At 24.7% G+C, this 15019-nt stretch overlaps 4 protein-coding genes across 4 annotated transcripts; 3 read left to right on the top strand and 1 right to left on the bottom strand.

The window, feature by feature from the left end:
* Positions 1-253: 253 nt before the first annotated feature.
* PCHAS_1412200 (M1-family alanyl aminopeptidase, putative) lies at positions 254-3439 on the top strand (the record flags this gene model as incomplete). Its single annotated transcript, XM_739947.2, has 1 exon — positions 254-3439. The coding sequence occupies one exon, from the start codon at positions 254-256 to the stop codon at positions 3437-3439; it is 3186 nt and encodes a 1061-aa protein (XP_745040.2).
* A 2027-nt stretch (positions 3440-5466) lies between these two features.
* PCHAS_1412300 (V-type proton ATPase catalytic subunit A, putative) lies at positions 5467-7302 on the top strand (the record flags this gene model as incomplete). The annotated part of the gene is made up of 1 exon (XM_739948.2): positions 5467-7302. The coding sequence occupies one exon, from the start codon at positions 5467-5469 to the stop codon at positions 7300-7302; it is 1836 nt and encodes a 611-aa protein (XP_745041.2).
* A 1964-nt stretch (positions 7303-9266) lies between these two features.
* PCHAS_1412400 (malonyl CoA-acyl carrier protein transacylase, putative) lies at positions 9267-10460 on the top strand (the record flags this gene model as incomplete). Its single annotated transcript, XM_730778.2, has 1 exon — positions 9267-10460. The coding sequence occupies one exon, from the start codon at positions 9267-9269 to the stop codon at positions 10458-10460; it is 1194 nt and encodes a 397-aa protein (XP_735871.2).
* Positions 10461-11167: 707 nt separating this feature from the next.
* PCHAS_1412500 (GYF domain-containing protein, putative) lies at positions 11168-14404 on the bottom strand (the record flags this gene model as incomplete). Its single annotated transcript, XM_732948.2, has 2 exons — positions 11168-13870; positions 14108-14404. 2 exons carry the CDS (start codon positions 14402-14404, stop codon positions 11168-11170), a joined length of 3000 nt encoding a protein of 999 aa, XP_738041.2.
* Positions 14405-15019: the final 615 nt, after the last annotated feature.

Here is a 15019-nt window from a genome sequence, read left to right on the forward strand (position 1 = left end):
GCAGCTTTATAGTTGAAGAAATATAATTAACTTCATAATATATATGCACTACAAAATATTATACCCAATATGCACATATATGGATAAATATAAATGTTTTCAAGTTATTTTTTTTAAAAATTGTTCGTAATTTGTTTGTATGCATATAATTCAAAATGAGTTATATATTTTGAATTATTTTAATTTATATGCAGGTTACACATGTATATATATTAGTTTTTTTTTTTTTTTTTTATTTCTTATAAATTTCAAGATGGTAACGAAGAAACTTTTGAGTTTTAATTTATTCTTGATAATAGTATTAACTTTTGAAAATTTAAGCTTCGTTAAAAAAAATACTTGCATGATAAATAATACTATACGACCAAATTCATGCGGTATAGTAAATCGTGTGTTAAGGGAAAAATCACAACAACATTCCTCAAAAATACCAAAAATCTTACCCTTCATTAGAAATTTTTCATTAAAAAAATATATCACTGGTGACCAATTACAAAAAAATATTTTAAATCATATTAATAAACTTAGTGGTGCACATTTATTTCAAGGTTCAAAATCTCAATTATCATCCATAACAAATAACAAATTTGTTGGTGACGCTACTAAATCAGCTTTGGGATTTGTAAGTAATATTGGAACTGATATATCCGGAAATAAAAAAACTAATCTTGGTAGAATGTTGTGTGAAGGTCATAATAATAACGGAGGTGAAGTTACCTCTACAGAAAATGCAATTCTCAAAAATTCAAAAGATCCACAAATCCATTACAGAACAGATTACAAACCAAGTGGATTTACAATTGATACTGTTACATTAAATATTAATATTTTTGATAATGAAACAACTGTTAGGTCATCCTTAAGTATGTGCACTAATGATAACTATGCTAATGAAGATCTTGTTTTTGATGGTGTAGGATTATCTATTAAAGAAATAAATATTAATGATAATAAATTAACTGAAGGTGAAGATTATACATATGATAATGAATTTTTAACAGTATTTGCAAAAAATGTACCAAAAGGAAATTTTGTATTCGTATCTGAAGTTATTATTCACCCTGAAACTAATTATGCCTTAACTGGTTTATACAAATCTAAGGATATCATTGTATCTCAATGTGAAGCTACTGGTTTCCGTAGAATCACATTTTTTATTGATAGACCAGATATGATGGCTAAATACGATGTTACTTTAACCGCAGATAAAACAAAATACCCAGTATTATTAAGTAATGGTGATAAGCTTAATGAATTTGACATTCCAGGAGGTCGACATGGAGCTAGATTTAATGACCCACACTTAAAACCATGCTATTTATTTGCTGTAGTTGCTGGTGACTTAAAATTTTTAAGCGATAAATATGTTACAAAATTTACTAAAAAACCTGTCGAATTATATGTATATAGTGAAGAAAAATATGTATCCAAATTAAAATGGGCCTTAGAATGCTTAAAGAAAGCTATGAAATTTGATGAAGATTATTTTGGATTAGAATATGATTTATCAAGATTAAATTTAGTTGCCGTATCCGATTTTAATGTAGGTGCTATGGAAAATAAAGGATTAAATATATTCAATGCAGACTCTTTATTAGCATCTAAAAAAACATCCATTGATTTTTCATTCGAAAGAATATTAACAGTTGTTGGTCATGAATATTTCCACAACTATACTGGTAACAGAGTCACATTAAGAGATTGGTTTCAATTGACTTTAAAAGAAGGTTTAACTGTACACAGAGAAAATCTTTTTTCTGAACAAACAACTAAAACAGCTACATTCAGATTAACCCACATTGATATATTAAGAAGTGTACAATTTTTAGAAGATTCATCACCCTTATCTCACCCTATCAGACCAGAATCATATATTAGTATGGAAAACTTTTATACTAATACTGTATATGATAAAGGAAGTGAAGTTATGAGAATGTATCAGACTATTTTAGGAGATGAATATTACAAAAAGGGTATCAGTATATACTTAAAAAAGCATGATGGTGGTACAGCTACTTGTGAAGATTTTAATGAAGCTATGAATGAAGCATATCAAATGAAAAATGGAAATAAAGAAGAAAATTTAGATCAATATTTATTATGGTTTTCACAAAGTGGTACTCCTCATGTAACAGCTGAATATAGTTATGATGCAAATGCAAAAACATTTACAATCAAATTATCACAAGTTACATATCCAGATGATAACCAAAAAGAAAAATTCCCTTTATTTATTCCAGTAAAAGTTGGTTTGATTAGCCCAAAAGACGGTAAAGATGTTATTCCTGAAGTTGTTTTAGAATTTAAGAAAGACAAAGATACTTTTGTATTCGAAAATATTGAAGAAAAACCTATCCCATCCTTATTTAGAGAATTCTCAGCACCTGTATATATTAAAGATAATTTAACTGATGAGGAACGTATAATATTATTGAAATATGATAGTGATGCTTTTGTTAGATATAATGTATGCATTGATTTATATATGAAACAAATAATTAAAAATTATAATGAATTTTTATCTCAAAAAACTAAAGAAGCTAATGGATTAGAACACTCTTTAACTCCAGTTAGTGAAGATTTTATTAATGCAATTAAACACTTATTAGAAGATAAACATTCCGATCCAGGATTTAAAGCATACATTATTGCATTACCACGTGATAGATATATAATGAACTATATTAAAGAAGTTGATCCAATTATTTTAGCAGATACTAAAGATTATATATATAAACAAATGGGTAACAGATTAAATCCAATACTTTTTAGCATATTCCAAGATACTGAAAGCAAAGCAAATGATATGACTCACTTTAAAGACGAATCATATGTTGATTTTGATCAATTAAATATGAGAAAATTAAGAAACTCTATTATGGTAATGTTAAGTAAAGCTCAATATCCACATATGTTAAAATATGTTAAGGATCAAGCTCAATCCCCATACCCATCTAATTGGTTAGCTAGTTTGTCAGCATCTGCCTATTTCACAGGAGATGACTATTATAATTTATATGACAAAACATATAATCTTTCTAAAAATGATGAATTACTTTTACAAGAATGGTTAAAAACAGTCTCAAGATCAGATAGAAGCGATATTTACAATATCATCAAAAAATTAGAAACTGAAATATTAAAAGATAGTAAAAACCCAAATAATATCAGAGCTGTATATTTACCATTTACATCTAATTTAAGAGCCTTTAATGATATATCAGGTAAAGGATACAAATTAATGGCAGATGTTATTATGAAAGTTGACAAATTTAATCCTATGGTTGCAACACAATTATGTGATCCATTTAAATTATGGAACAAATTGGACTTAAAAAGACAAGCTTTGATGCATGATGAAATGAACAGAATGTTGAGCATGGACAATATTTCTCCAAACTTGAAGGAATATTTACTTAGATTAACAAATAAAATGTAAAAGGAAATTTTTACTTTTATCATATTTGTAACGTTAATATATTTTATATGTGTTTTCATAATGCATATTGTTTTGCTCGTTTGAACATGTTTACATTCTTATATGCCCTATAATATATGTATTACCCACTTTGTAGTGTATATGTTTTTTTTCTTACAATTCATGGAAGAAAATGAACTTAAGCTTTTACAAACATATATTGAAAACGAATGTTACTCTTAATATATTCCCTATAAGTCCCTTTTTGCATTTATGGGATAAATGTAATAGCAATAATAGTCATAGTAATAGGCGATTTGCCGCATATCATTTATTCGCTATATGATATCGCTCATGCATACGTACAATGTAGAAACATCATTTCATTCCCTACATATCGTATTCTCTATGTGACACAGACAAAGGCATAATTATTTCTTATAAAAATAAAATCTTTAATTTTATTTTTTACAATATACAATTTATGTATAAAAAAAAGGAACCAAATAATTGTATAAACATTTTCACTTTTTAATTCGCTAAAAGTGTTGAATTAAGTTGGTTCCTACATCCCATTTGCTAACCCCATGTTATATTTATTTTTTATACATGAAAAATATAAACAAGAAATACAACTTGGACGGAAAAATAGAGTATTATACAAACTTGTCAAATGAATACAGTACTATGGTTTATCATTGTGTACCCATAGGAAAAACAAACCCGTAAATATATACCCCCTTTTTGTTTTTTTACATTTTTTTTCGCAAAACCATGATTAAAAAAAGAAGCTTTAATTTCTATAAATTATTATTTATGCACACACAAATGGCCATTATATTATAATATCCATATATACATAATAGTTACTAAAAAATACACTATTTTCATGCCATATATATAAATATATATATTTATAACCCTTTTTCATTTTTACGAATAATTATTTATCGAAAAATCAATTGATACAGTTCCCCCCAAATAATAAAAATAAAATAAATATATATATGCATGTTCCCCCTATGCTTACACAAACAAAGGATAATAAGCAACGCCAAATTACCAAAGCTAATACACATACGACACAAATAAATTATACGTATATATATGTTATATAATTATAATGCAATTCTGCATATATACATACTCAGGAATGTTGCATAAGCTATAATGTATTGCATTATTTATAATGTACATATAATATTATATATACAAAAATTATTATTTGCATAATTTAATGCGTAAATTTTTCTAGAAAAAAATATTCTATTACGTGAAATTTTTGTTATAGAAATGCAAACAAATTAAAAATAGGTTTATATTTTAAAAGTTCTAATAAAAAGGAAAAAAACATAATATAATGTAAGGGCATTAGAAGGAATAATTTAGAAATCTATTAAAAAAATTGTAAAAAAATAAAATAAAATAATAACTACTAATTATTTATATTAAAAAATAAAAAAGGAAAATAGCGTTCCATAAGTACATATAGAGTGTTATGTAAAATGGGGGAATAAATGAAAGTACATACATGCATAGTTATATATATATATAATATATTTTTTCATAGTATATACTAATCCAATGAACCAAATATGTTAATATAAGCAATAAATATATATATGTTTTATTTTATGAGAAATTATTTATAATTTTAAATAAATTAAATTATTCTTTTTTAAAATATTACTTTAAAGCGAACCCTATATAGCTTTATCGTTTATATTTTTAATAAGCTATAACTTTGTCGCATTTGCATTTTATTTTTAGTGATATATATAAAACATACATATATAATATATATGCATAATTTTTATTTACATGAATTGTATATATTATGCAGTAATACTTTTATATATCTATTAATAATTAATTAACATACAATTTTCGTATACAATTTCATTTTTTCGATATATCTATATAGATATTTAAATTGCTTACAATTTCATACATACACAATATAAAGTTAGAGTGTTAAATAATACCTGCAAGCATCATCACTATATGCTAGGAGCGCTAAGCAATTTTTAGTTAACTTCCACATTAAAATGACGAAAAATGTAACTGAAAATGAAGAGCCTGGAATAGTGTATAAGGTTGCAGGGTCGTTAGTTATTGCCGAGAATATGAGCGGCACACGAATGTACGAATTAGCAAAAGTAGGATGGAATAAATTAGTAGGAGAAATTATAAGATTAGAAGGTAATTATGCTTATATACAAGTATATGAAGATACATCTGGATTATCTGTAGGAGATCCTGTAACTAAAACAGGAAATGCTTTATCTGTAGAATTAGGCCCAGGAATATTAAATAATATATATGATGGTATACAAAGGCCATTAGAAAGAATTGCAAATGCTTGTGGTGATGTTTATATATTTAAAGGTATAGACATGACTGCATTAGATCATGAAAAACAATGGGATTTTTATGCAAATAAAGAATTAAAACTTAATGATATAGTTACTGGTGGAGATATATTTGGATATGTCGATGAAAATAAATTATTTAAAGAACATAAAATTATGGCCCCACCAAATGCTAAAGGGCGACTCACTTATATTGCACCAGATGGTTCATATTCATTAAAGGATAAAATATTTGAATTAGAATATCAGGGAAAAAAATACACATATGGTTTATCACATTTATGGCCAGTTAGAGATCCAAGACCAGTTTTAGAAAAAGTTACAGGAGATACATTATTATTAACAGGTCAGAGAGTTTTAGATTCCTTATTTCCAACAGTACAAGGAGGTACTTGTGCTATTCCAGGGGCATTTGGTTGTGGTAAAACATGTGTATCACAAGCTTTGTCAAAATATTCAAACAGTGAAGTTATTATATATGTTGGTTGTGGTGAGAGAGGTAATGAAATGGCAGAAATTTTATCTGACTTCCCAGAATTAACTACTAGAGTTGGGAATGAAGATATTGGTATTATGCAAAGAACTTGTTTAGTAGCTAATACATCTAATATGCCTGTCGCAGCTCGTGAAGCTAGTATATATACGGGTATAACATTATGTGAATATTTTCGTGATATGGGTTATAATGCAACTATGATGGCTGATAGTACTAGTAGATGGGCAGAAGCTTTAAGAGAAATATCAGGACGTTTAGCTGAAATGCCAGCAGATAGTGGTTATCCTGCCTATTTAGGTGCTCGATTAGCATCTTTTTATGAACGTGCAGGTAAAGTTAAATGCATTGGATCACCTTCACGTAGTGGTTCAATTACTATTGTTGGTGCTGTATCACCACCAGGTGGAGATTTCTCAGATCCAGTAACAACTTCTACTATGTCAATTGTACAAGCCTTTTGGGGATTAGATAAAAAATTAGCTCAAAGAAAACATTTCCCTTCTGTTAATTGGTCAACATCTTTTTCAAAATATGTTAGACAATTAGAACAATATTTTGACAATTTCGACCCAGACTTTTTATCTTTAAGAAAAAAAATAAGTGATATATTACAACAAGAAAGTGATCTTAATGATATTGTACAGCTAGTTGGAAAAGATTCCTTATCAGAAGATCAAAAAGTTGTTATGGAAGTTGCAAAAATAATCAGAGAAGATTTCTTACAACAAAATGCTTTTAGTGATTATGATTACATGTGCCCATTACAAAAAACTGTAGGTATGATGAGAATTATATGCCATTTTTATGTCCAATGTTTAAGAACATTACAAGAATATGATTCAAGAGAAAGAAAGATAGGATGGGGTTCAATTTATAACACATTACGTCCTACCATTAATAAAATTACCCACATGAAATTTGAATCTCCCAAAAACTCAGATGAGTATTTTAAGAAATACTTTAAAGCTTTAGAAGAAGAAATAACAACTGGATTGAGGAATCTAGCTGAGAAATAAGCTAAAAAATGTTTATGACTTGGTCATATCTTTGTCATACATTTTTGAAGGATTACAATTAAATTTTACGTGAATGCTACCGTTATATCTCTAGAGTATGGCATTCGCACCACGTTATATTCATTTCAATTTTTATCATTTCGTATTTTCACCGAAATAGATGTGAATTTATTTTTATTCACAAAAAAGGACGTACAACCAATAGATCGTTTATATACATATATCTGCATCAAATTTACTAATGTGCTACTTGAAACGCAATTTAATATTCCTGTGTATATATTTTTAACGAGCAATATTTCCAAGATATCATGATATCGCCAATTTTATTATACTTTTTTAAATAATTCATATGGTGATATTTTTAATTTTGTCTTTACATTTTATTTTCTCGGAAATTTTTCTTATTTGAATTTTTTATTTTTTTTATTTTTTATTTGTTTACTAGCAGTAATATATTATGCATATGACATATTTATTGTAGAACAAATTGTTATGTATTGACGCAAATATTTGCACAAATGCATTAAAGCAATAAAAAATTAACAACACTTATACAAATATACACATGTATATATCGACAATTAAAATATTATTATTATGATACTCGTTTTTAATTTATTATTATTTTTTTTCGGTTTAACGACCATGTTAATTAGTCGCTACACAATTAGCTACATTTTTACTTCCCCATCATAATTTCTTTCTCTTCATCCGATAATCTTTTCTTGTATTCTTTAAGGCTCTATTCGTACATTAAATATGAAAATATTGTTATATTAAAATGTGGTATGCTAATTTACTCATAAACAATATTTGCTACATACCAATATTATATAGAAAGGCAAATAAATATTTCCAATTTATTATGATAAATATGCATATCTACAATTTTAAGACATAAACGAGAAGTAAAAATGAATTATAATATATATACTTCCAACTGCTCACAAATTTGTTGACACACTTTTAAATTAGCGAATGAACAAAGACATAACTTTCCATATAAAATATTATAAAAATGCAAATAGGTTTACATTTTACACGCTTAATATATAGGTGGGTGCTACGCTTTATCAATGACTTTTATGGCATTTTTTGGATACCCTTTTTTTCAAAACTTAAAACGCGAAAAAATTATTTATTTCAAAATAGATACGTAATAAGCCAAATTGTGTAAAATACATATCCTATTTTTTCAAATTATAATTATTTTTATTTATTAAGTGGGTAAGCAACCCTTAACTTTCGTAGATATACCGAGATCGTTGTTTAAACAAAATCAGAACAGGAAAGTGGCATACACATATATGTGCATAGTTGCAATTTCTTATTTGCCAATAAATCATATAAATGTTGTAAAAAAAAATAGCATAATTAATTATTTAAATAATTCACAAATAATAAATTTATTGCTATCATGATTTTACAATATTTTATAATACAAAAAATGAAAAATGAGCATACTCCAATTTGAAGCAACAATGAATATATATAATACAAAATTGAATGTTTCTATATGATTTTTAAATTAATCTATGTACACATATAAATATATTAAAAAAATAAAATTATTTAGTTGTAAACAAAATAACAATTGAACTTAATAAAAATGATACACATATGAATACACCAATTTATCCATGTATATTTTATAGAACTTCATATTTATAGTATACACACATATCTAGAGAGCTATGGTACTTGTTTTGCAATTTTTAGTTTCGTACACACATATTTAAAAATAATTTTCCTATTTACTAATAAGAGAAGTTATAATAATAAAAATTATATACCCCCAATAAAAGTGACTTACGAAATCGTGACAAAATTTAAGATACACACATAAAAAAATACTAAATATAGAATGATAAATGGAAAATATAGTATTACCCCTATTAATTATTACACTATAAAAAGATACACATTTTTGTTTGCATAGACTTTTTTCAATATTAATCAAAATGCATTTGAAAACATATTATTTATTCATAATAATTTTAAAAATAATAATACTGAATTTTGAAAAATATAAATGTTTTCTATTAAAAAAAAAGGTTCCAATAATATTTGATTTAATAGAAAACCGAAAAAATAAATTTAATAATATTAGGAAATTGATAATAAAAGATAAATGCAGCACCGATGTAGTTATAGACAACATTTTAAAATTTAGTGAAAATGAAAACTATATACAAAAGAAATTAAATGAATTTAAAAAATATAGACTTTCAACGTATAGTTCTAAATATACATTTTTTTTCCCAGGACAAGGAGAACAATATTTATCTATGGGCTTAGATACTTATAATAATTATAAGGAGTCAAAAGAATTATATGAACGGGCAAGTAAAATATTAGGATATAATTTAATGGAAGTAATTCAAAATGGACCAATAGAAAAATTAACAGATTCTGAAATTGCACAACCAGCTATATATACTGTTTCTATGGCTGCATATGAAAAATTAAAAAAGGAAAATTATGATATAACCCAAAAATTAAATTTATGTATGGGTTATTCTTTAGGGGAATATTCGGCATTAGCTTGTTCTGGGGCATTGTCTTTTGATGAAGGGGTATATTTAACAAAAGAAAGAGGAAAGGCAATGCAAAATTGTGCTAAATTACATAATATGTCAACTATAGCAATTGTTGGTTTAACTATTGATAATATACATAAATTAATTGATGACGTTAATAACAAAATGAACGATGATATTTTTATCGTTAGTTATATGACAGAAAAAAAATTTGGTTTATGTGGAAAACCCGAAAGTATGGAATATCTTAACAAATTAGCTAAAGAAAAATATAAAGCACTTTTTACAAAAAAATTGCAAATATCGGGAGCATTCCATTCTTCTTATATGTTTCCTGCAAAAAAAACTTTAGAAAATATATTAAATCAAATACAATTAAAAAAATTACATGTTCCAATAATATCAAATGTAGATGGTTGCGCATATAATGATCCTTCCATAATTAAGGATCTATTGCTTTTACAATTAACTAGTCCAATTAAAATTAATGAATGCTTAGAAAATGTTTTAAAAAATGGATATGAAGTTGGTTATGAATTGGGTCCAGGTACAATTAACACAAACCTTTTAAGGGATGTATCAAAAAAAAAGAAAACAGCAACACCATATATATAGTCATATCGTTATATAATAAGAAGAAGCACCATCGTTTTAATTCACACTCATATTTCCTTAATCATTTTTATTATCTATTTTTGTGCATATTTGTACTCCTAAATTATTTTGATTCTTTTTCATTCCTTTTATGCATGATACTTAATTTATATTTTTGTCATATTTTTAAATTGTTTACACCTATAACTATGCTAATAGCAAATTTGAACTACAATATAAGCTAGCTATTTAAATGATTCAATCGGAAATACAATTATATTAATAAAAACGCATTAAAAAAGAAGTGTTAATATTTTTTGGGCATATACAAACTATCTTTGTTTGTTATGCATATCAATTAAAACAATGTATATATTAAAAATGTTTTTTCTTTTATAGCAAAATACAAAAAAAAATCACCATAAGAATAAATAAAAATATGCACATAGGTTTAACAAAAAGATATAGTTGACATTTTTTGTTTAAATAGATGCATAACTAAACACAGATTAACATTGTTATTGATACAAATACCATGTTTACACTAAAAAATAAATAAAAATGTTGAAAATATCGAGTATATCATAAAAATTGTATTTAGACATATTCTTATTCGACTATTTGTAAGACATAGCCCAATATGGAAAAATAAAGTAATTCACAATTTATGTTTCATTTATTTTTTCATGCATTTTTTATGTAGTGTGCTATTAAAATTGATGCACTGTTTAAGCGGCTCTTTTGAATAACTTATCCATTTTGTCCACTATATTAATATCTTCTTTATCTTTTGTATAATTATATTTGTTTAAATTATTTAAAAAACTTTTGTAATTTTTAAAATTATCTATATTTTCATCTATATTATTTTCGTTAATATGATAATTTTTATACTTATTTAAAACGTCTGAAAATTTGTGAAAATTCATACTCTTATTTATATTTGTCTGGTTTGAATCGATATTTACATTATCACTTTTAATATTGTAAATTTCGTTAGCCGTTTCAGTATGCTCTCTTTTAAGAGACATATTTTGTTCTTCTTTTTCGTGTCTTTTATTTTCATGCTTATTAAGTGGTACATTAAAATTTTTGTTGTAAGAATTACCTGTTTCTGTGATATAATATTTATTCATATCTTGAATTTTTTTAAAAATATAATCAGCATTTCGTAATTTACAAAATCGTGAATCTTCTTCCTTTTTATTCCTATTTCGTATGTTGTCAATGCTTATAAATTCATTTGGTATAATATTCTCTTTTTGTAAAATTGAATAAACTTTCGAATTAATATCTTGATCAATTTTATTATTTGTTCCCTGTTCTTTTTGATCGGAAATATTATAATATGGTTTATATGTATCAATTGCTGTCTTAAATTCACAATGTGAATTTTTGTTCTTATAATTATTAAAAAGTAAGCAATTTCTTATTTTATTTTTTTCAATTTTACCATTAGATTGTTCATAATCCATTTTTTTATGATATATATCATTGTGTATTGAGTTATTAACATTTTTTATTTTATTCAAACTTTCATTTACAGATTTATTTAGATTATACACTTTCCACTGTTGTCTTTTTTTTAACCACTTTTTGATGGTACTTTGTATAAATAATATTTTTTTTAATAATTCATTATAACTCACATTATAAGAATATTTAACATCAGAATTTTTTCCAGAAATATTAAAACATATTGTAGTTGTTTCTTCTACTTTGCTTTTATTACTTTTGTTCTTTTTATTCCCATTTATTTCACTAATATAATTTTTACTTTTAAATTCATCATTTCCAGTCTTAGACTTACAATTCTTCGAATTTCCAATTGAATGATCTTCAAATTGGTTTATAGATTTTATGTAAAAATTGGTTCCACTATTTTTGCCTGAACATTTTAATATGCAATTTTCATTATTATTATCATTTTGTGTAATCATAGTGGGCTTATACTTATCAAGACATTTCACATAATTAGCATTACTTTGAATATTAAAATTTTGAGGATTGTTTTCAAAATCTAAATATTCACTATAATCTAATTTTGTTTCATCATTGTTAATATAAATCGATTGATCACGAATAGTTAAATTAATAATTCTATTTAAATATGAATATACTTTTTTTTTTCTAATATTTAATATACACTCTTGAGCTTGATTTATACTACTCATAACTATTTCAATTCCTTTTTTTTTTTCATAATAATCTTGTATATTATAATCATTAAATGATTTTTCTATATTTTCATAATTTTTTTTATAAACATTATTTGATGATTTTTCAAATTGGTCATTCTTATCATAATCTTTTTCATAATTATTGTAGTTAGTATTATTAAGCAAATTTTGAACGATAGTTTGTATATCCAAATTTTTATTCTCATCATTAAAATTGTTTAAAATTTCATTATAATCTTCACTTTTTTTACTATTTTCTTTATTTTCATATTCATTTTTAATTATATCATTGTTTTGTCTAAAAATAGTTTTCCCTTTTTCATATATTTTTTCATTCTTCAGCATTTCATTTGAATTATTTTCCTTAAGTTTAACCATTTCTTCTTTTATTTTTTTTAGCTCTCTTTTTAAAACTTTTACTTGTTTGCTTTTTTTTTTCCCACTTTTCTTATTTTTATCATTTATGCATTTAGCACCAATATCATTTTTTTTTATTTTCACAACATTGCAATCTTCAATAGGTCTTTCTTTTTCCTCTGCATATTCATTTTTTGGGGATTCGTTCGAACAATCGTCATCTACTTTTTCACAATCACCACCCTTTGCATGTTCAGCGATTTCTTCATCTGCGTCTTTATTTGGCACACCCTCATTTTGTGGATTTAGTAATACATTTTTTTCTATACAATCAATAATTTCATATAATTTGTAAAACTTTTTTTTATCATGTAATCTTATCAATGTATTGTCTTCAAAATATTCATTTAATATCCAATTAAAAATCGTTTGACTGTTAAATGGACCTTGTTCATTATTGTCGTCATCTAAATATACCCAATATAATGTTTTACGGGCATTCAAAATTTCGTTAAAATCATTTGTTATATTTTTATTTCTTAAAAAGTCATTGTCATCTTGACTTGGTTTTTCCATAAAATTTTCGGAACTATTTTTATTTTCGTGATCTATTTTTTCATTTTTCAACGGCTCCTCATTTTTATCTTTTATTCCCTTTTTTAAAAGTATGTCCTTATAATATTCGTCTGACTTTATTTTATCTAATAAATGGTTATATATTATTCCATTTTTTAAATATAATTTTATTTTTCCCTTTATTGTATTATTTTCAAAATAAATACAATTATTTTTGTCATAATATTTCTTATCCTTTATATTTAACTCGTGCCTATGAATGTATTCTACTTTTTCCGTCTTCATATCTTTTCGAAGTATATACAAAAGGAGAACTTGCTATAAATAATAATAAATAAATATATAAACAAGTATATAAACCAAATCATAAAAATTTTATTGAACAAGCATATGAAAGCATATTATAAAGATGCTACAACCCAAAAGGAATAGCCAGCACAAATACACTTCTCAGCATATAGAACATATCATAAAAATATTTCATATTAAACAACGATTTGATTTTTATGTGTTTTTCCCATTTTTCATGGATGCATATATATATTTTTATATTACAGTTTCATTACTATCCAGTATGTTAAAAGCGTGGGAAATATTCATTTCATAAGACATCATACACATTTCATTAATCCCATTTTTAATACAAATGTACCATGGTGTTTCATATATTTTTTCATTTCCAATTCCGTTTTTTATATCATTTTTGTCATTTTCTACTTTTATATGTAAACCATAAATTATATTATCTTCTTTTTCTTCATGAGCATTGTTCATACATTTCTCAAGTTCATTCAGTTCTACTTCAATACTATGAATGTATAAATTCATGTCCATTTTTTTTGTTTTAATCATGAATTTATATGTAAAATATTCACATATATGCGAATAAAATCGCCAACAATTTTTTTAACCTAAAAAATTGTTCACACATTAATCTTATATTATGCTATAATCATTTATCACATTTTATAAGAAAAGGGAAGTCGAAATTTTTGCTACATTTAAAAAAGAAAAAACATTATAAGTAAGGAAATATATTATTTTTATTTATACTAAAAAAAAGAACTATATGATTAAAAACAATACACAAAAATGTGTTTACGCCTTTTCCATTTTTATGTAAATTATGATATATATACAATAATTAAACAAATTAATATATATATAAATATTCGTATTAAAATTATGTAACTCATAAAATGTATGTATTATCCAAATAATTACACAACAAATGCATTCAAATATTTTCCTCTTTGTTGGAAACACAAAAAAAAAAATATACAATTTTACTATTTTCCAATACTACCGTATATTAATAAAGCACGCCTCAAAATATTTTCACGGTTTATATTTATAAAAAATTTTAATTTCAATTTTAATCATTCATTGTTTTGTTGAAAAAACTATAAAATTATCACTTCATTTAATCTTGTTATTAATTTTTTATTTGTTTAATTTGGATGGAAT

Source organism: Plasmodium chabaudi, assembly GCF_900002335.3.
Source record: "Plasmodium chabaudi chabaudi strain AS genome assembly, chromosome: 14".
NCBI lineage: Eukaryota > Apicomplexa > Aconoidasida > Haemosporida > Plasmodiidae > Plasmodium > Plasmodium chabaudi.